The sequence below is a fragment of the Elgaria multicarinata genome, chromosome 3, assembly GCF_023053635.1.
Source record: "Elgaria multicarinata webbii isolate HBS135686 ecotype San Diego chromosome 3, rElgMul1.1.pri, whole genome shotgun sequence".
Classification (NCBI taxonomy): Eukaryota; Metazoa; Chordata; class Lepidosauria; order Squamata; family Anguidae; genus Elgaria; species Elgaria multicarinata.
Window position 1 is genome coordinate 29,299,633 of NC_086173.1, and position 21,888 is coordinate 29,321,520.

The 21,888-nt window shown below is 46.2% G+C and overlaps 1 protein-coding gene across 3 annotated transcripts in view; it reads left to right on the top strand.

The window, feature by feature from the left end:
* CACNB3 (calcium voltage-gated channel auxiliary subunit beta 3) overlaps nt 1-17,804 on the top strand; it is a 42,041-nt gene extending 24,237 nt beyond the window's left edge. For all 3 annotated transcript variants that reach the window (XM_063119798.1, XM_063119797.1, XM_063119796.1), the window contains exons 4-13: nt 1,736-1,851; nt 3,053-3,105; nt 4,372-4,391; nt 4,640-4,720; nt 4,850-4,908; nt 6,127-6,236; nt 12,048-12,199; nt 14,035-14,130; nt 15,550-15,708; nt 16,971-17,804. In XM_063119798.1, the coding sequence (XP_062975868.1) occupies nt 1,736-1,851; nt 3,053-3,105; nt 4,372-4,391; nt 4,640-4,720; nt 4,850-4,908; nt 6,127-6,236; nt 12,048-12,199; nt 14,035-14,130; nt 15,550-15,708; nt 16,971-17,285 (1,161 nt within the window). In that variant the 3' untranslated portion in view covers nt 17,286-17,804. The remainder of the gene's footprint in view (nt 1-1,735; nt 1,852-3,052; nt 3,106-4,371; nt 4,392-4,639; nt 4,721-4,849; nt 4,909-6,126; nt 6,237-12,047; nt 12,200-14,034; nt 14,131-15,549; nt 15,709-16,970) is intronic.
* The last annotated feature ends 4,084 nt before the right edge of the window (nt 17,805-21,888 follow it).

Below are 21,888 nucleotides of genomic sequence, written 5' to 3' on the forward strand. Positions count from 1 at the left end.
TGGACCCCAGAACTGTTGTTGTTTAAAAATGGATACTGTTTTATACTGTTGTTTTTATATTTTTTGATGGTTTTAAATTTTGTATACTTTTTAATGTTCACTGTTTTTAACTTTTGTAAACTGCCCAGAGAGCTTCGGCTATGGGGCGGTATATAAATTTAATAAATAAATAAATACTGAACTTAGTGTTCGTAGCTTGCCTATTAAGAACATAAGAGGAGCCGTGTTGAATCAGACCAAGGGTCCATCTAGTCCAGCATTCTGTTCACACATTGGCCAACCAGCTATCAACGGGAGATCCACAAGCAGGACGTGAATGCAACAGCACCCTCCCGCCCATGTTCCCCAGCAACTGGTGTACATAGGCATACTGCCTTTGATATGCTTTAAGGTAGATTCCTGCATTGAGCAGGGGACTGGACTCGATGGCATAATAGGCCCCTTCCAACTCTACTATTCTATGATCCTATAATACTGGAGGTAGCATAATAGTAGTCATTGATAGCCTTCTCCTCTAGGCATTTGTCTAACCCCCTTTAAAGCTATCCAAAGTGGTGGTCATCAATACATCTTGTGATAGTGAGTTCCACAGTTTAACTATGTGCTATGTGAAGACTTGCTTTCTTTTATCTGTCCTGAATCTCCCACCAATCAACTTCATAGGTTGAGCCCAGGTTCTAATATTATGAGAGAGGGAGAAAAATGTCTCCCTATCCACATTCTCTATTAAAAAATGATTAATTCTTTGACTGCTACATCCAGAAGCCCCACTGTCTAATGTCTGACTTGTAGAGCGGTTGAAGGCTTCCAGTTTTGGAGGATTAGAAGTTCACTTGTTATGGCAGCAAGATTCATGGTTTTTTAAAATTAATATATGATATCAATATAAATTAATCTATCATTATATTATATTATATTATATTATATTATATTATTTATTTATTACATTTTTATACCGTCTAATAGCCGAAGCTCCCTGGGCGGTTCACAAAAATTAAAACCATAATAAAACAACCAACAGGTTAAAAGCACAAATACAAAATACATTATAAAAAGCACAACCAGGATAAAACCACGCAGCAAAATTGATATAAAATTAAAATACAGAGTTAAAACAGTAAAATTTAAATTTAAGTTAAAATTAAGTGTTAAAATACTGAGAGAATAAAAAGGTCTTCAGCTGGCGATGAAAGGAGTACAGTGTAGGCGCCAGGCGGACCTCTCTGGGGAGCTCATTCCACAACCGGGGTGCCACAGCGGAGAAAGCCCTCCTCCTAGTAGCCACCTGCCTCACTTCCTTTGGCAGGGGCTCACGGAGAAGGGCCCCTGTAGATGATCTTAAGGTCCGGGCAGGTACATGTGGGAGGAGGCGTTCCTTCATTATAATATATTAATATAATGTTAATATATTATTATTTTAAAAATATATAGGTTCTAAGCTCTGTTGCTGACCTGAATTGTTTAGGGTGCAATCCTATGCATGTTTAGACAAGGGGGAGGGAAGTCCTGCAACTCCCAGACTGCCGCAGCTGAGGCATGCTGGGAATTGTAGAACGTGCATAAGATTGCACCTTAATGACTAGAGACACGGTTCTCATTCTCTCTCCTCTATCTGGTAGGGAAGCTTATTGAAACGGTCCAGCTCTCCTCCTGCCCTGCCCTACAGGTGTGTGTGTGTAAAAGTGAGATGGGAGGCTAAGGGGGGAATCTACCTTCTCCCGTGCTGTCTCTCCAGAAGTACAGCAATGACTGGTGGATCGGGCGGCTAGTGAAGGAGGGGGGAGACATCGCCTTCATCCCCAGCCCGCAGCGGCTGGAGGCCATACGGCTGAAGCAGGAGCAGAAAGCCAGGTAAGCAGAGGCAAAGGTGGGAAGGGACATAGCACTGGCTCCATCATCCACATCAGCAAGAGAAAGGGGTATAATAGTTGCCTGCAGTGGGAGGCTCCTTCCTTCCTGCATTGAGCGGGGCGGGGGCGTTGGACTCAATGGCCTTATAGGCCCCTTCCAACTCTACTATTCTATGATTCTATGATTCCTATGTTTCTGGAGGCAGGCAAAAGCTTTTTTTGCTCCAGCAGTCCTTTGGGGAATAGTTTGGACCTCTGTTTATGTGTTGGTTTTTAAAAAATTATTATTGTCATTTGTATTTTAAATGTTTTAATATTACAGCGGGTTTAATTATATTTTTAACATTCATATATTTCTATTTATGTGTTTTAATTGTATATGTTTCAATCTTGTAAAGCCGCCTTGAGTTCCAGTAATGGGGAAAAGGCAGGATAGAAATAAACAGTGCGGTGTAGTGGCTAGAGTATTAGACTGGGAGTCTGGAGATCCGGGTTCTAGTCCCCCACTCGGCCATGGAAGCTCACTGGGTGACTTGGGTTCCTTGGCGGAAAAAAGGTGGGATATAAATGAATAATACTGTATTTCTTCAGTTCTAAGACACACTTTTCCCCCATATAAACATCTCTAAAAACGGGGTGCGTCTTAGAATCGCGGGTGTGTCTTAGGGTTTTTTTTTCTGTTGGTGGTACTGAAATTAGTGTGTGTCTTACAATCGATAGCGTCTTACAATCGAAGAAATATGGTAATAATAATAATAATAATAATAATAATAATATGCTCAATTGTCAGGAAATTCCTGACTCAACAAAAGACAGCATGACCTGGCAAAGCCTGTCATGTCCTTCTAGAAAAACTGCCACAAGCAAGAAAGAGATATAATAACAGCTAAATTAAATCCGCTGTGTAGGATTGTGCACGTTTCTTAACACGGGTATTCAGATGACTTTGATGCTAATTTTAAAGCCAGCGTCGATGAAAAGTAACATGGGTAGCCAAGCCTGGTACTATGTATCACCGCTGTTACGTGGCACTGCATCTTATTCTTCTAAAATAAAAATGAACTTTGGGAAGGAATGCTTTGTATAGGCGTCTCTTGAATCTCACAAGCTTTGCTTCCCTGTTGGGAACAGACACATGTACACAAGTTGGAGCTCCGGATTTCTCCCACTTACAGTGACTTTCTCTCTTCTACCTCAACTAGACAATCTGGCAATCCCGCCATCAGCAACCGGCGATCGCCTCCCCCATCTCTAGGTAAGGCATAAACAGGGCTGGGCGTTTGCCACGATTCTGTGGGAGTGCAAAATTCAACTTCCTGAGAATCTCAGCTTTTCTTCAAACAAACCTTGGATAGCTCCTTTACAGTTCTGATTGAAACCCAGAGCGGATTCACAGCCCCTCTGACATCGGAGCCACCAGCCCCCACTGTTGTGCCTATGGTGTCAATAAGGAGAGAATGGTTTGTGTGGTGCGTCCTTAGGAGCCAGAGGAATGACTCAGTAAGATCTCCAGTAGCCAACGGCTGGGGCTAAAGTGCCCACCATAGATGGCTCTCCTCATAGATTTGCCTTTCCTCATAACTAGCCAAACCAGAATCAACTGCAAAACAGTAATGATCATGGAATAGATCATGCAGAATAAGAGAAATCATACCCCTTTTGTCCCAAGATTTCACTGTTCCTTGACACAACATTTGGATTTGGGGTCTGGGGTGTAGGAACTTCAGTGTCTTTACCACAGCATGTATACATCCCTGAGCATAAACCATGGCTAACACTGCTGAGACTAAGGCTGTTTCTACACCAGCCTGAAAATCCGAGCTGTTCATGGCCGAGTCCCTGTGCATCCTGTGGACTCCCAGGGGCAAGGGGGGATGAGCACGGGTTTCCCCAGGGATAAATAATCTGTGGGGAAACCTGATTCTTCCCGCAGTCTCGAAATCCTCCCGAGACTGCGGGAGGTGTGGGTGCCTGTCCCAGTTTCTTCCCTCCTCCCCGCAAGTAGCGGGGATCAGCAGAGGGAAGGAGCTGGGCCAGGGGCAGCCCAGAGACATCAGGGGTGGGGTGGGGAGCAGGGTCGGTTTTTTTTTTTTTTATGTACCTTTTGCTGGAGCGCATGTGCGCTCTGTCTCCTGTGCCTTTGGAAAAAAATGGCGGCCGCAACGGGCCCGTTGTCCCTCTCCACTTCCGGGGCATCGTGCAGCTGTGTGGACACAGGACGACGATCCTGGAAGCAGGTAAGTCCAGGATTGCCCCCCTCTCCCTCCCTCTACACCCATAGGTGTAGAAAGGGCCTAAATCTGTCCCTGGTCTGTAAGAGCATTGGTAAATGAGGGCCGGGCACGCCCTGGCTGAACGAGGCTCGGGAAGAACCTGAAACCCAACTCCAGCTCCTCGCTTACACTGCAGCTCCAAGGGTTCAAAGGCCCTAGATTACAGAGCCCTAATCTTTCCTGCAGTCTTCCTCCTTTGCTGATTCCTGGCTCTTGACAAGCCCATGTTTTCTTTCTTTTCCAACAAGCTAAACAGAAGCAAAAGCAGGTAAGGACTTAATGCTGGGATTACACGCTGAGATGTTGTGGGCTGCGATGCTATAGCAAAAACACAGTGAAAGGGGCGGCGATGGACCTAAGGCCTTGATATTTAGGTTCAGGGACACATGTTTGTGGTGGAGGAGGAGGCGTAGAGAGCTTCAACTTTGTCATTGCTGCCTTTGCTTCTACTTCGGGAGGGGGGCTGCAAAGTAGGGGAGCCACTGGTTTGGTGTGACACCCCCCTTCCTTTTGCAGGCAGAGCACATCCCCCCATACGATGTGGTGCCCTCCATGCGACCAGTGGTGCTGGTGGGACCCTCACTGAAAGGATATGAGGTATGGGGACCCAGAAGGGATGGAACCCTACCCTAAAGCCACAGTCTCCAATGTGCTGTTATTGGCTGCATGAGTCACCTGACCAGCACCACTACACTCCCCATCCTTCCTTCCTTTCCTTCTTTCCAGGTGACAGACATGATGCAGAAAGCTCTCTTTGACTTCCTGAAGCACAGATTTGATGGCAGGTGAGGCACTCTTCCTCTGAAATGAAGAGCCCCATCCATTCTGTTCCCGTGTTCCATGTGAGTATGGGGGCGGTGTGCCTGTTGCCCCCTGGCTCTGACAGCTGCCAACATACAATCTCGCTGAGAAAACATTCAAGAGCAGCTTCAGGAATTATTTGCTAGTCTGGACCATGAAGCAATGGGGGCATCTAGATTTTCCAATAGCCTTTCCCATTCTAAAAATCCATCATGGGGAAGAGAAATATTCCTCTGAGAAATATATATATCTGAGTTTTATTACTGCACCCTTCCTCTGCAAGGCTTTTATAGCCCTGTGGTTTCAGACAATGGAAACCTACTTTTTGGAAAGGAGATACGGAGGTGCTGTTCTCCAGGGATTTTCTTGTATCTGCGGATGCTGGATGGTTGAGGATACCATGCATGATATGTTCGATTGTAAATTGTATGACACGCCAAGGGAAACAATGCCTGAACAAAAATTTAGAATTGGTAGCCACTCATAGGCCTTATCTAGACCTAGCGGGATGGAGGGGTGAAGATCTTGTGATTTTTCATCGCGAGATCACCCCCTCAGTTCACACGCAGCATGCGATGACCTCAGATGGAGAGGCATCACGCCCACCATTTTTTTTCCAGTTAAAGGGCCAGCAGCGCATGAACGCTCATGCGCAAAAGGTAATTTATTTATTTTAAAATAATTACTTTCCCCTCTCCCCCCACCCAGCTCCGATGGGTACAGTGCTCCTGAGGAGCGCTGCGCCCCATGCAAGATGCTAGGACAAACCGTGATGCCCGGCCACACATTCCGCAGTCTCAGGCTCAGCCCGAGACCATGGAAAAACTGGGCCTAAAGGGTAGGGCGAGATCCTGGGGCAAGGGAGGGATCATCCCTCCCTGATCCCAGGATCCCCTGTGCGTCATGTGAACGCACAGGGACAATCCCAGGGATCACCCCGGGATTTCGCCTCGTCTAGCTATGGCCATAGTGTGCTGTCTAGCACAGTTAAGCCTGTTACGTTTAATACAGCCACATTTGCAGGGAAGGTCTCCCACCTCAGGCAAACCTATGATATTAAGTTTAAGGACTTTGCCTCTTGCTTAAGACCTATATATTCTAAATGTTTGTTTGGTTGTAAATTTTCATTTTTTGGCTATAACCTGGAACTGGCTTCCTAATAAACTTGTCTGGGATTTGTTGCCTGTCATCCTGTCTTCCAGAATCTCCATCACACGCGTCACAGCTGACCTGTCCCTAGCCAAGCGCTCAGTGCTCAACAACCCAGGCAAGCGGGTCATCATTGAGCGGTCCACCACCCGCTCCAGCATTGGTGAGTCCTGTCAGGTCCCTAAACAGTGACAGGAGCTGGTGGGTGAGCACTTCGTCTGGCACAGCCATGTCGTCCCTTCCTCCAGCATGGCGTTTCCCAACCTGGATGCCCGCCAGGTGATTTGGACTTCAACTCTCATCAGCCCCAGCCAGCACAGCCAATGGGCAGGAATGCTTGGAGTTGTAGTCCAAAACCACTGAAAGGCGCCAGCCTGGCGAATGCTGCCAATGCAGAACTGCTTCCAGATGGAAAACTCCTAGCATTGCTAAAGAATGGCTTTTCCAACCTAAGATACAATCAGAATGGCAATGAGGTCCGTACAGGCTTGCACCTTGTTTTGTACATACAGCCTTGCTGTGTTCCATCCACACCAGTGATGATTGGTCCCCCTTCCCCCTTTTACCCTAATGCACGGGCAGCTCTGCTGTTTTAAATTTAGAAAATATCATCTCCTAAGCCCCACTTTCCCATTGTACCTTGTTTGCTTGGCTGACCTGAACTGCAGTTTCCTCCTTGACTGGGTCAAATACTGGCCTAGGGTGGCCCTGTTTCTTTTTCAGAGGACAGACTTCTATTTGAAGGGCATCCTCTGTTTGAAAAGGGGTCCTGTTCAGTTCCAGGTTAAAGACAAAGGACCATAGAAACTGTTCCCCATCAATACTTAGCCCCTCAACAGCACACTAAACAGGCAGGCACACAGGTCACATCCTTCCACCCTATGGTGAGATGTACTTCTATTTCAATTATAATAATTATTTCTAAGTTTGCATGTATACATATCAATTAGCACATGTGATTTTTTTTGGGGGGGGGAAATTGGTGCCTTCTTTTTTTGACGATTCCTAAGTGAACATCTTATACGGAAAGTGAGCTGGGCAGGGAAACTACAGGTTAAAGTAGGCATTCCCCCACACCCCTTCTGTACAAACAAATTCTGGAGTTTCCTGCTGCATGGAAACGTTTGGAGAATGTATCCTCGTTCAGCTAGGCTCTTACCTTAAAGCAGGGGCATGGGGAACACGTTGGACTGTTGTTGGATTGGGATTTCCATCAGCCCCAGCCAATGGAGAGCAATGTGGGGAATTGCAATGCAACAATGTCTGAAGGACTCTTGTTCCCCATCTTTGCCCTACAGGAATCTCAGCGCTAGGAGAGAGAGGCAAACAACATTCCTTCCCATTCCTCCCAGCAACAGGTTTCAAGCAATGAAGTTCCATTTGGCGATGCGTTTGCCCTAATCCTAAGAAATCTCAGTGCCAGAGAAATACAAAAGGCTGAGCAGATTTCCCCCTTCCCTTCCTTCGGAACATAACCATGTGGCTCAACACCTATATTTTACAGTTTTTGCATAATTCTGTTTCATCAGATTTGCACTACCATACATACTTATTCTTCTTCTTATTCTTATTATTTATTACATTTATATCCCGCCGTTTTTCCTCCAAGGAACCCAAGGTGGCATACATAATCCTCCTCATCCTCTCCATTTTATCCTCACAACAACAACCCTGTGAGGTAGGCTGGGCTGAGAGTCTGTGACCAGCCCAAAGTCACCCAGTGGGTTTCCATGGCCAAGTGGGGACTAGAACCCGGATCTCCCAACTCCCAGTCCAACACTTTAGCCACTACACCACACTGGCTCTCATACCATACCATACAGCAACAACAAGCAGACTGCACAACTGAATCCTGCAATTGGTGAATTCAGTGCCGGGGTTAAAGACAATATGTTCTGGGAGGAAACAAGTTTAGTCAGGAAAAAAATCCATTTAAATGGCTGGTAATGCTCCTTTGGAGAGCCAGAAGCAGGACCTGCTTTATCAAACGCATTCAGACATATTTTTTAAAAATTTTAATTTTAAGAACTAGCAAAAGGCAAAACTCTTTAGGAAAACTGGGAAAGGAGTTGTTAAGTTTCAGGATACTAAATGGCACTGCAACAGGAAATGTATGGCGTGCAATCAGGGAAGTGTGTGTGTGTGGGAAACCCCACACACACATCATCCCCCTTTCCCAGGGACAACTCCCCCCACCCTGCCTCAATTCTACTTTTCCTGTCCGCAGTTCTGCGCTTTCCCTCTGTAACGGATTTTCCTCATTACAAAAAAAGTCGGGAGAATTGCTGGGGAAACACGGGGAAATTACAAATCAATGATGATGTCATCATCATAATAATTTATTACCCGCCTCTCCCTCTGGATCGAGGCGGGGAACAACACCAAATAAAATATAATACAAAAAGTTAGTTTAAAAATCATATAAAACCAATACAGTATTAAAATAACAGTCACAACATCTTAAAATTCTTAGGTTTAAAATTCATTTGGGTAGGCCTGCCGGAAGGCTTAACTGTGCTAGACAGCACACTATCAGTGGCTACCAATTCTAAATTTTTGTTCAGGCATTGTTTCCCTTGGCGTATCATACAATTTACAGTCATGTGGACCCCCCATAAAATGTGAGTGAATGAGCCATGGTGATTCCATAATAAATGCTTGTCTGGAAGCAGCCCAGATCATGGTGAAATTAGAGACAGGAAATTATGGACAACCCGGCCACACAGCTGGGGCAAAATGAGTAAGACATGGAAAGAGGCTAACAGAATCAAATATAGTGGTTATGAATATCTAATCTAGCAAATCATTTTATTGTTAAATGTGGAGATGGAAAACAAGGCCACTGCTACTAATGATTATCATTATAGCCCCTTATTAACCTCCATAGCAATTATATTTTTGGAATGAATATGCTGTATGGAAATAACATCAGCATGCATTTACAGATAAGTTATCCTCATTAGTATTTTTAAGTCATGCTTTTATTGCTTTGGAGAGCTCCCATTGGTTACACATTAATCTAAATCCCTGGAGATTTGACAGTTTAGCAAGAACCCTCACATGAATTTTAGTATGTGTAGGCCTCTTTCACTTTTAACAAATTGTTGTTGTTGTTTTACATTAATCTCAGTTCAAATCTACTTTGTTCTCCTGCCTACATTGACATTAATAGCCTGGCTAAGCTTTCAGATGAGCACTCTGATAGGTTGCTCTTGTTATTCTAAGGCACTGATCCTGCACAGTGTAGAGTGAATTCACTCAATACGTTTCTGCAGGGCAAACTTTACTATGACATGAAAAGTTCCTGTGAGTCTTCCATGATTCTTCATTCTTAGAAAAGGCACCATTTCACACGGGGGTGAGAAAACAGACGGGACAATAAGTGAAATGTCCTGATGCTTCTTATGTAGTATCTATGTAGTTGCACATACGGGATGAATGTGCTTGTGCAAACTCCAGATGGAATAGAGGGGCATCATGTGGTTGTATCTCTGCATCATCCAAAGAACATAAGAAGAGCCCTGCTGGATCAGACCAAGTGTCCATCTAGTTCAGCGTTCTGTTTATACAGTGGCTAACCAGCTGCCCACAGAAAACCTACAATCAGGACATGAGTACAATAGCACCTTTCTGGTTGTGTTCCCCAGCAACTGGTACACATAAGCATACTGAGCTAGTATCAGGACTAGACATTAATAGCTTTATTTTCCATAAATATGCCTAATTCCCAATTAAAGCCATCCAAATTGGTAGCCATCACGAAACTTGTGGTAGCGTATTATGTAGTTTAACCACTGTGTGAAGACGTACTACCTTTTATCTATCCGGAATCTCCTACCCATCAGCTTCATGGGATGACCCTGTGTTCTACCATTGCGAGAGAGGAAGAAAAATGTCTCCCCATCCATTTCCTCCACGCCATGCATGCCTCTCCTCACTCAGCTTTTTTCTAAGCTAAATAATCCCATCTGTTGTAACCTTTCCTCACAGGGGAGTTGCTCCAGCCTCTTAGTCATTTTAGGGTGCAATCCTATGTATGTTTTGACAGGAAAAAAAGTCCTACAATTCCCAGCATGCCCCAGCCAGATATGCTGACTGGAGCATGCTGGGAGTTGTAGGACTTTTTTTCTTTCTAAACATGTCTAGCGTTGCACCTTTAATTGACCCTTTTCCCATTTTTTTCCAATTCTACGGTATACTTTTTTTGGTGTGGTGACCAGAACTGTACACAGTATTCCAAGTATAGTCACATCCTGTAAGGAGCATGTTTGTAAGAGTGAGAAAGCTTTGAAGATAGCATCAGAGAGATTTGTTTTTCACCTCACATTGACATTGCACTGTAAAAACAGATCGCATGAACTCGCCTGAAATATCTGGCTCAGCAGTCTCCTTGAATGTACCTGGCCAGCTTGAGTTTCTCCACCTTCTGCAATAGCCAACACATTGTATTTATTTATATACCTTTTATGCCCCATCAAGGCAGCTTACATAATTTCAGAAGTACGTCCTGCCCATTTCCCAAGCATGCACTGAAGAGTAACGATCATCACAAGATCCACCAACAATGCAATCTTTTAATTGTCTATTCGGAACTTAGACCCATTGACTTCAATGGAAATTGCTCTCAGATAAGTGTGGGTAGGATTGCAGCCTCAGTCTGGAGATAGATCATAGTTATTTTAGAACTCTGAAATTGCTTTGTAAACGTGATAGGACTACTTGTTCCACTTTCACTTCTGGTAAATAGATTTTGCAGTTTTTTGTGTCACTGTTAACAGTGGGACAAAATAATAAATACGTGACATAAAGTAGCAGATTGTTAGGCTGCCATTAAGGATGGACAGACACCGAGAAATTATTTAGAAAGCAAGACAAATGCATTTAGTTTTGCATTAAAACCTTATTTACTTACAATGACCCTGTTCAGATAATATGCTAAGCCACGTTGGTTAAACATTTTGAGCTAAACATTATTGCTTAGTGTGTCGTGTGTACCATTCCTACCTATGGTGGCTACATAACCACAGTTTAAACACACTAACCATTTGCTGCAAAAGGGTTAATGGCCTAACCATGGCTTAGCGTGTTGTCTGAACAACCCCACTGTATACTAAAGTAAGATTAGGTGTTAGCTAGGGTGACCATTTGAAAAGGAGGACAGGGCTCCTGTATCTTTAACAATTGCATAGAAAAGGAAATTTCAGCAGATGTCATTTGTATATATAGAGAACCTGGTGAAATTCCCTCTTCATCACAACAGTTAAAGGTGCAGGAGCTATACTAGAGTGACCAGATTTAAAAGAGGGCAGGGCACCTGCAGCTTTAACTGTTGTGATGAAGAGGAAATTTCACCAGGTACTCCATATATACAAATGACACCTGCTGAAATTCCTTTTTTCAGTACAACTGCTAAAGATACAGGAGCCCTGTCCTCCTTTTCATATGGTCAGCCTATGGACCGTAGCATATGTGTTGCGTTGGTGGGATTCGGAGGATCACTAAGAGGACCATCCCCTCCCCTCAAACTTACAATTGGAAGAGACGCAACACGAAAGGAACATGGGTTAAAAGAGGACCCATTAACATTCGCTCTGAGTTACACGGCTCTTAGCAACCGGCGGGAATAGATGCAGTTCGAGCAAAGGAGGAGCCAAATGATCACTGGCCGCTCAGTGGAGCAGCCCTGCTTCTCTTCCTTCCCTCTGCTGCAGCCTGATGACCTGGCTGTTCCTGGAGGGAGAGGTGAAGCCTGATGCAACCAGCTTCTCAGTAGAGCCGATGGACAAACCTCCACCTCCCCTGCACTCCTTCTTGCGAGCGCTGGCTTTTCTCTGTGACTTGGAGGGGCCCCCCATCCTGCGGGGGGGGAAGCTGTAGGGGAGGTTGCTGCGCTGTTGATGGTAGAGAAGATGCTTGTTTCCTGCGTGTGGCGGGGAGGGCCCCCCTGCTCACCGCCTTTCCGTCTCCTTCGCAGCTGAAGTCCAGAGCGAGATTGAGCGGATCTTTGAACTGGCTAAGTCCCTGCAGCTGGTGGTGCTGGATGCGGACACCATCAACCACCCAGCACAGCTTGCCAAAACCTCGCTGGCTCCTATCATTGTCTACGTCAAGGTCTCCTCCCCAAAGGTGAGCAGGGGCGGGGGGGGGGGGGCGCTGCTCTCGGTTCTGAAGACCATCTGTTCTGCTGGTGTTCTCTACTGCCCCCTAGTGTGGGCTGCTTCCAGCCAGGCTATGCCCCATGGGCCTAGGTAAGCAGAAACCAGCTTAGATGTCGGTGTCAGTCAAACTCCGGGTTGACTATTAGGCTGGGTTCGGATGACATGCTAATCGACGGTTGATTTCCATTTTGCTCCTATTACCCCCCCTCCCACAAATTAGCATGTCCGAACTCAGCCATTGTCTACTCAATGCCAACTCCAACCACTCCACAGTTATGTAGGAACATGTTGGCCGGGTTTGGGTGACATGATAAGCAACGGTTGATTTCAGTGTCTCTCCTATTACCACCACTACCCCCATTGATTATCATGTTGTCCAAACTCAACTGTCGTGTGGGGAGTACCCACAAAATAACCAACCATGAGTTGACTATTAACCCACCTTTGACTAAAGTGTTGTCTGAACGCAGTATCTTATTTATTTTATTTATTTTATTTATTACACTTATATACCGCCCCCAGAGCTCTCTGGGCGGTATTTTAGGACCAAACTATATTTTACTTGGAAGAGCTGTGATTGGATCTCCTGATCTTTTCTTTTCTTTTTAATGAAATGCAGCTGCAAGGATGGGGGGTGGCAGCTGTTTTTTTGTTGGGAGGGGGGAACCCATCACTCACGAGATCCAATCACGGCATCCTTACAGGAGGGTGTGTCGAGACATGTGTAGGGTGACCATATGAAAAGGAGGACAGGGCCCCTGTATCTTTTATTTTTGCATAGAAAAGGGGATTTCAGCAGGTGTCATTTGTATATATGGGGAACCTGGTGAAATTCCCTCTTCATCACAGCAGTTAAAGCTGCAGAGCTATACTAGAGTGACCAAATTTAAAAGAGGGCAGGGCACCTGCAGCTTTAACTGGTGTGATGAAGAGGAAATTTCACCAGGTTCTCCATATCTACAGATGATATCTTCTGAAATTCCCTTTTCTATGCAACTGTTAAAGATACAGGGGCCCTGTCCTCCTTTTCCTATGGCCACCCTAGCCATGTGGTACTCTCATACTCTCCTGTTTTCACAACAATAGAAGTGACAGGGCTGGCCCAACATATTTTGCTGCATGAGGCGAAGCAGTAAATACAGGCTGAGTTTGGATGACACGCTTATCAATGGGGGTGGGTGGGTAATAGGAACAGAATGGGAAACAACCATTGGTTAGTGTGTCATCTGAACTCAGCCAGTTTCTCCTTCCCAAGACAAGGAGCAAATTATCCACAGCTTGCCAAGTTCTTTTGAAACCTCAGGCAGAAAATCCCAGAAGCACCTCTATCCTTCCCTGGTGTTAAAAAATGAAGAAATAATAAATTAAATAACAAATACGTTGCTTCCCTTTCAGGACCGGCAATTGCCTCATTGCGCCTAATGATAGGGCCGGCCCTGAGAATAGTCTCTGCCCTCCTGTTGCCAGTATATTCTTACAGCCCCATGACTCATAAGTTGTAGAAGCCCCTTGGCTCATATGTTGTGGCCTCATTGGATGTAAGATTTGCAGGGGTGGAGAGCTGAAGCAGAGAGAAAGTGGCTTGCCTCAAGTCGCCTAATGATTTCATAGCAAGAAGGACTTGGGGTTTTGCAGTTCAGTCTCTTTTACTAGCTCTAGATTGGAGTGGGCAACTTGTGGCCCTCCAGATGTTTCAGCATACTCCTGCTATTCCTCATCATTGGTTATGTTGGCTAGAGCCAACCCCTGCTTTAAGGTAAAAGCCAAAACATTTGGAGGTTCTGTATCCTTTTTTGGTGAAAGGTGCTGCAGAGACTTATCAAGTCCAGAGGGAAATCGCAGGTGAAGCATCTCAACGTGCAGATGATGGCAGCTGACAAGCTTGTGCAGTGTCCTCCGGTGAGTTTTGGAGTGGGGTCTCCCATCCCATCCCATCCCATCCCTGGCCTGGTTTTTTGAGCCTGGCTCCAGCCATGTGCTCCCCTTGGCTGCCGCACCTCCTCTTACTTCAGAACACCACCCTGAGCCTGATTTCTTCCATTTGGCACAACATCCTCTTGTACCACCCCCACTGCTATACGTAGAAGAAACCCCTGGCAGGGGCCATTGCCACCTAAGGCCTTGCCATTCCTTGAAATAAATGGCTGGGAGGGAAGTCACATAGTATGATAAATGGGCCTTTGGGCATGTAAAGAGTGCCTTTCCCACACCCCTGAGCAAGGGCAGTCTGGCCTCACACACTCAGAATTAAGGAGCATCCTTCCAGGCAGGAGTTCCTATACAAAGCTGACTTCCAGCATCTTCTTATGGAAATCAAGCACTGTCCAAATCTCATTTGACAAACCTTCTTAGTTTGGCATCACCCCCATCCATCCACCCCACTCCAGAATTTTTTTGGGAAATGCTTAAATAGGGTGACCATATGACCGGATTTGCCCGGATTTGTCCGGGTTTTTGATGGCAAATCCGGGAGGGGGGAGCAGCTCTAATGGGAATTAACAAAAATGCTTATAACTCTGTCATTTTTTAAGATAAAGACATGAAACTTAGCACAATGGTAGCTCTTAGGAAGGGCTTTAGTCATACCAAATTTGAAACAGATCCGTTCATCCATTGATTTTTTAGGATTTTTTTTTAAAAATGAGGTTTTAAAATTATAAACTGTCATTTTTAAAGATAAAGAGCTGAAAGTTGGCACCATGAAAGCTTTTAGGTAGAGCTTTAGCCATATCAAATTTGAAACAGATCTGGGGCCAGTAGCAAACCCTGTTAACAACAACAGCAGCTTGCAATGAGTGAAGATACAGTCAGAAAAGATATTTGAGGGAAGGGGAGAATGTAACACAGAGTATAGCAAAAGCTTCAAAGTACAGCAAAACCTACAAAAGTAGGAGTGAGTGAAGTTAATTTCAGATACATTGACTCTGTCACTTGTTCTTTACTTCAGTGATTTTAACATTAAGATGTTATGTAGAACAGATTTGTCTTAAATGTGTGCTGTAAAATCAGACATGTGACCAAGGCTATGTTTGGGTGGGCACGCCCCCTTGGGGGCGACCATGTTGTCCTCCTTTTTGGTTTCCAAAATATGGTCACCCTAGCTTAAAGCTTACAGCTTAAGACAGAAGTTCTGTACCATTGCTAAAAAATTTATCAGTGTCCTATACCTGCTGATGTCCACCACTAAACACTCAAAGCCCCTCATCATGGCTTCTCCACCGCTCAATGTCTATTTGGGTCACTGTCCACTCACTGAGAAGCCAATCCCTTTCTCTTCCTTCTCACCATCTCTTTCCCCTATCTCACCTCTTCCTCAAGGAACTCTTTGACGTGATCCTGGATGAGAACCAGCTGGAGGATGCCTGTGAACACCTGGCGGAGTACCTGGAGGTGTACTGGCGAGCCACCCACCACCCCTCGCACACTCTTGGAAGCCAGAACCTCGTGACACCTTCTACTGCCATTCCAGGCCTGCAGGTGCAAAGAACCCAGGGGCTGCCCCCCCCCGAATCAAACCCAAAGTCTCCAATAGTGGCCCAGCCAGATGTTTTTGGGAAGCTCAAAAGTGAATTATAGGGGCTGCAGACCACCCTTCTGGCCTATCCCCAACGTCTGGGACTCGGATGGGCACTGCCCCTGAAACCTTGCCAGCAAGCACCTCTTTTGTTCATGGATGGGGAACCCGTAGCCCTCCAGATAGTGTTGGAATACAAAAACCCATCAGCCCCACCCAGGATGGCCAGTGATCAGGAATGGTGGGCCACAGCTTCTACATCCTCCAGCTTAGTCACTTGTAGTATCCTCAGTTAGCTACACTACTCGATCTAAACAGCTAATGTTTCGGGAGAGTGAAAAGATCTCTATACAGCCAGACTTTGGGCTTGTTCTCACACAATGGTGGCAAATCATGGGTTAATTCATCGTTAGGTCTTTAACCCAAGATTAACCTATATGTCCAGGTTCAGACAACACATAGCAACCTCCAGTTGGCCCAATCAGAGTTTGCATATTCAGAATTCAACTAGGATTTGCCATGGTGCATACTGGGTGTATGCCACCCAAGCAACCTCCGATCTGGCCAACTGGAGGTTGCTACGTGACATTCCAGCCTGGACACTACGTTAATTGTGGGTTAAACAACTAAATAATTAAGCCATGATTGCTGTTACATGGAAACTGGGTCTTTGGCAGCATGAGAGGCTACTTTAATGCATTGCTTGTGTTGTTATGTATTATATCCTTCTTTCCTTTGTCAAAAACCCAACATCAACCTTGTAAACACAGCTTTAAACCAGACTTAATAAGGAAATATAAGCAAGTTTATACTTCCCTCCTTCCTGCCCCTCCAAAAAAATCCCAAATTGATTCTGATTGAAGAATTTGGGGGAAATGATTAGAGTGTGGAAACTTAAACCTCTTGACCCCAATCTAACTAAAGTTAGTCATTCTAAAGCCCTACTGAAATCAATCATGTGAGGTGGAGTACAGTCCTATGCATGTTTACTCTCAAGTAAACCCCACTGTATTCAGTAGGCTTATCTCCAGGTAAGTGTGCATCAGATTGCAGCCTTTGTCACAAATGTGTTATTTCAGTGGGGCTTAAGTGCAATTAACTGTAGTTGGATCAGAGCTCCTGCAAGCAATCATACCGCAGCTACTTGGCTCAGCAAGAACTGGGCTGTTGCCCGGGCTGGGGCGCTTGCAGCGTTTTGAGCCTTGCTCTCTGTTTTCCTCCCCAGAATCAGGCCCCGCCGGCGGAGCGCGGCAGCGAGCGCTCCCCGGTGGAGCACGACAGCTTGATGCAGTCCGACGAAGCGAGCGACGCCTCCCGCAAGACCTGGACGGCGGCCTCTCAGCGCAGCTCCCGGCACCTGGAGGACGAGTATTCGGACGCCTACACTGACCTGTACCAGCCTCATCGCAATCACAACAGCGGCCTCCACAGCACCAACGGCCACGACTCCCAGGACCGCCTCCTGGAGCGCGAGTCTGAGCACAATCACAACGAGAGGACCTGGCAGCGCAACCGGCCCTGGGCCAAGGACAGCTATTGAGACCACCGGGCCAGGCAGCCAGGGACACGGGGCCAGGCCACTGCTGCCTCTCCCCAGACTGCGTCAGTTGCCTGCTCGCAAGCCTTCCTCTCTTTCCCTTCCTAGCTGAGCCCCTCGGTATACTGGTCCTGCCCCAGTATACAGGTGCTATCTATGGAACCCCAGACACAGCCGCAGCTGCCTGATTCCTACGTACAGGTTGGGTGAATTCTCCCGCCCAGCCTTTGTTTTGGGTCCCGAGGGCCACGGTAACGTCCTTGCAGGGTAAATTCCATTGGCAGCTTTGCATCCCAGTTCCATTTACTGCGGGGAGAAGGAAGAGGGGGAATTAGGGCTTATGCATTTTGGGGAGGGAGAGAGGCAGGATGTGCATGAGAGAAGGGAGCTGGGGTTCCCTCTTTCTAACTCGGGGAGAACAGGGCTGTGAATTAGCGGAAAGGAGGGTCGGCCACATGGAGCATCTGTCAGTGGAAGGGCGAGAATGTTGGTTTTTGTCTTGGCCTAAAGCGGGGGGGGAAACTTCAGGTGGGGGAGGGCAGGGGCAAATTTGGCCCTCAAGCGTTCTCCTGATGGCTGCACCCCCTTTCCTCCAACCACCGATGATGGTTTGGTGATTTCCTGGATTTTGTGCAGCATTCCCCACCCCCCAGGTCCGAAAGCTCAAAATGCCCCCCCTAAGGCTTGGTTACTGGCAGTTACGAGCTAGCTAAAATATGCTGGCAATTTTTGGATATTTTGGCCCCGCCCCTTTTATACCACCCACCACTGGAACGTGGGGTTCTCCGAGATGGAACGCCAGCCTTTGGGGCTGAAAGAGGTTCAACCACCCCTGGCATCAGGACTTGGCGTCAGCCCACATTGTACCGTTAGGCCAGGCCAGAAGTTACATCATGTGGTCGCTGAGGACGCAAGAGTGTCCCGTGTGTGAGAACGGCTGTGGTCTGTGAATGGATTCAGATTCACAGCAGAGGCTGGCTGAAGGAACAGCATGTGAGGTCTGTGGCGATGGTCACCATTGTATGCTTGTGCTTTGACGCATCAGAGATAATAAGCAGCAGGATGAGGTTAAGCTGACCCTGGACCATACCATTTCAGGCCCTGGGGAGTGGGGTGGGAAGTACATAGTTGAACATTTCCGTTTCGGAAAAAAAATTCCCTACCTACAGAGAAGTAGCACATTAGGGAGAATGTTTCTCCCTGACATTGAGTTTTCTTTGTGCAGGGAGGTGTTTTTTTTTAGAGAGAGAGAGAGAGAGAGAGAGAGAGAGAGAGATGACAACCATGTCATCCCCTTACTTGTAGTCTGAAGTGGTACAATCCAGAAACAGTTCTTCCAGACTGTCTGTGTTAATGGGGACAATCTGCATGATTGAAGAGATAGGCAGAAAGTTCCCTGCTGCTTGCCTATGACCCGTCAAAGCATCCACCCATATCATCACCAGGCCAAAAGAGATAATTCCACAGTGGCTTTTCCACTTGAAGATGTTCTTCTGGTGTAGAGGGATGTTTTTGAATGTCATCACTCACAGGGTCTGTTCAGACAACATCCTGAGCCATGGCTAGGCCACTAAACCTTTTGCAGCAAATGGTTAGTATGTTTAAACCGTGGTTATGTAGCCACCATGATTAGGAATGGTTCACACGATATGCTAAGTCATGGTTTACATGACACGCTAAGCCATAATGTTTAGCTCAAAATGCTTAACCATGGCTTAGCATGTTGTCTGACACTGCTGCGGCCAAGATGAGAGGGTTACGTAGCCTTCACCATGCATTGTTTCTGTCAGGGCAGGCAAGCAGACAATGCCACCAGGAGCAAAGACCTGCTCCAAAAAAATCCCCTCTCTCCAAAGCAGACTTGGGAGGCTGTGATTTCAGGTAGAGCAGCTGCAGGAAGAAAGGGATGCTTAACCATTTCCAAGTTGACTCCACGTAAAATAGCCACACACACACCCCGCTCCATCGCCAGCTGCTTTCCCCCAGTTGGAATTCCAGTTCCACAGGAGGCACCTGGGAAGAGAGGGATTTGTGGGTGGGTAAAGGGTTAAGTACCCCTGCCCGAGCTCCGCTCAAAATCACAGCCCTGTGAGACTGGGGCGTACGATGTGCTTTGCCTCTACCAGAGTGAAAAGCCCTAAACAGGGGAGCCATAAACTCTGTGGAGCTGCAGTCCAAGGCTCAGCTTGGGTTTGATCCCTCTTTCTCCCCCCACCCACCCCATCCCTGCTTACAGGGACTCCGGTCTCCTCTAGATGCACAGCCACCCCTCCTCTGTCGGAGCTGGTGGGACAATGACGTTTGTAAAGCCACAATATGAGTTTAATTAATTAGCCGCCACCTTCCCTGGACTTCTCTGCTAATTGCATGAAGCCTTGATCTTCCATATTTAAGTCCGTTGGGAGGGGGATGTGGGGGCGGGGGTGGCGGGGCGGGGGGAAGAGGTGCCAGGTACATGCCAGCTTTGCTACTTGGCGGTGATTCCAGCAGCATCACATTGGGACACTGTCTTAAGGAGGGAGGCTAGAGCCATCTCCATTTCCTGCTTCCTGCCTAATGCACAAACCCTCTACCCCAGAGGCGCACTTGCTCTTCCACCCCTCGTCCAAGCACTTCAAACACTTCACTGGGCAGTGGATGGCAGCCCACTGCCCCTGAAAAGCACGTACACCTATCAGAAATCAGCTTGTAAATACTGCACACTACCATCAGGAGCTGTTTCGAGTGTCTTGTCATGTGTCCTGGACTGCCAAGAGCCAAGGGAAGCTTCTTCCTCTTTCCTGGCTCAGGTGGTTTCATGGGCAGGCAGGGAGATCTGGGTTCTGTCCCTGCGGTCGCCATTCAGTTGGCCGCAGCAACAGCTTTGTTACTATCCTTTTGTAGAGAGCACTAATTTCCCCGACAACTTGTAAGCGGTTTGAAATAACAAGCGTTTGCGGTTTATAGAATGTGGTTTGTCTGCCTTTATTTGGGTTACAGCTGGGAGGACGCTGGGACTTATTGGATGGAAATTAAAACAGGCATTTTGGTCAGGGTACACACATTGTCACTGAAAAGTCAACATGGCTGTAGGGCCAGCAGCGCAACATGTGCGTAGAGGCAGTTGGCACTACAGCTGGCCCAAAGTGTGTTTCATGTGATGCAGAAAGCTGAGTGCATATCCAGACTACAGCCTTAAACTGGTTTCACAGCCATTCATTTGCCCTGGGAATTACCCGAGTCAGGGCATGAGGCCCTCTTCTGTACTTTACAAAACGACTGTTCCCAGGATTTCTCTATGGGCCTGTTCAGACAACACCCTGAGCCATGGTTAGGCCCCTAACCCTTTTGCAGCAAATGGTTAGTGAGCTTGTGTAAACTATGGTTATGTAGCCACCATGGTTAGGAATGGTTTAGGGTTAGCTTGAAATGCATAACCACATTGGCTTAGCGTTTCATCCACACAGGTTTTTGTGGACAGCAAAACACATGTTTTCAGTATAATGAGCATTCTCAGAGCTCAGGTACAGCAACTTTCATCTTAAGAAAAGGCCCCAAATGTTTAATTGCTGTAGCTGGATTTAATGAGGCCTCACTCTCACATTACTCTACAGCAGCGGTTCTCAACCTGTGGGTCGGGACCCCTTTGGGGGTCGAATGACCCTTTCACAAGGGTCGCCTAAGACCATCGGAAAACACATATTTCCGATGGTCTTAGGGAACTGTATTGACTGAACTATGTCATGTATCATCTTTTGTATTATTAAAGCTATTGTTATGTATTATTTTCATTAGCAAACCATCCCATGACAATGAATCGTGTAGAGAAGAACGAAAATAATTTTATGGTTGGGGGTCACCACAACATGAGGAACTGTATTAAAGGGTCGCGGCATTAGGAAGGTTGAGAACCACTGCTCTACAGTCACTTCTGAATTGATTATGAACATCCAACTCATTTATTACATTTCTATACCATCCAATAGCCAAAGCTCTCTGGGCAGTTTACAACAAATACAGTTATTTCTGCTACAGCTTTAAATTGGATTCTTCCTTGAATGAGTGCCAAATAAGTATACCCTTCCTCCTGGCTGACACTATCTGAAGCACGAACTGCCTTTTACCCAAGGTAAGGGTTGGAAGTCTCCATACCTTCCACCATTTCACATTGCAGGAATTAATACCTCTATTAGAAAAAGCATGTGCAATATAATTTGTAAATAGCTGTATGTCTGTTTTGCCCCCAATGAGTATGTACTGGCTTTCAGAAAAGTGTATTGGGAGCGAGTGAGAAAATCACATAGGCATTCACTTTTCTCCAATTCCCCTAGCAAGAAGTTGTCATGTGAAGTGCCCCCCCACCCCCACAAAAACACCATGTATACTTAGAGGAATCTCATTTTTCATCATCCACTGTGGAGGGTCTTGCAAAATATTGGCTTTCAAAAATTGTTTGAGAGAGCATGTTTTAGGAATCCAGCCTGCAGCCATACAAGTGAAACTGTAGAAGTTGTAGTCATCCAGCTCCAGAAACTCAGAACACAAAGGTGCTTTTAAAGGTTTTGTACACACTGCCCTTAAATCCATGTCATACAATCTTATGCTTCTTTACTCAGAAGCAAGTTGC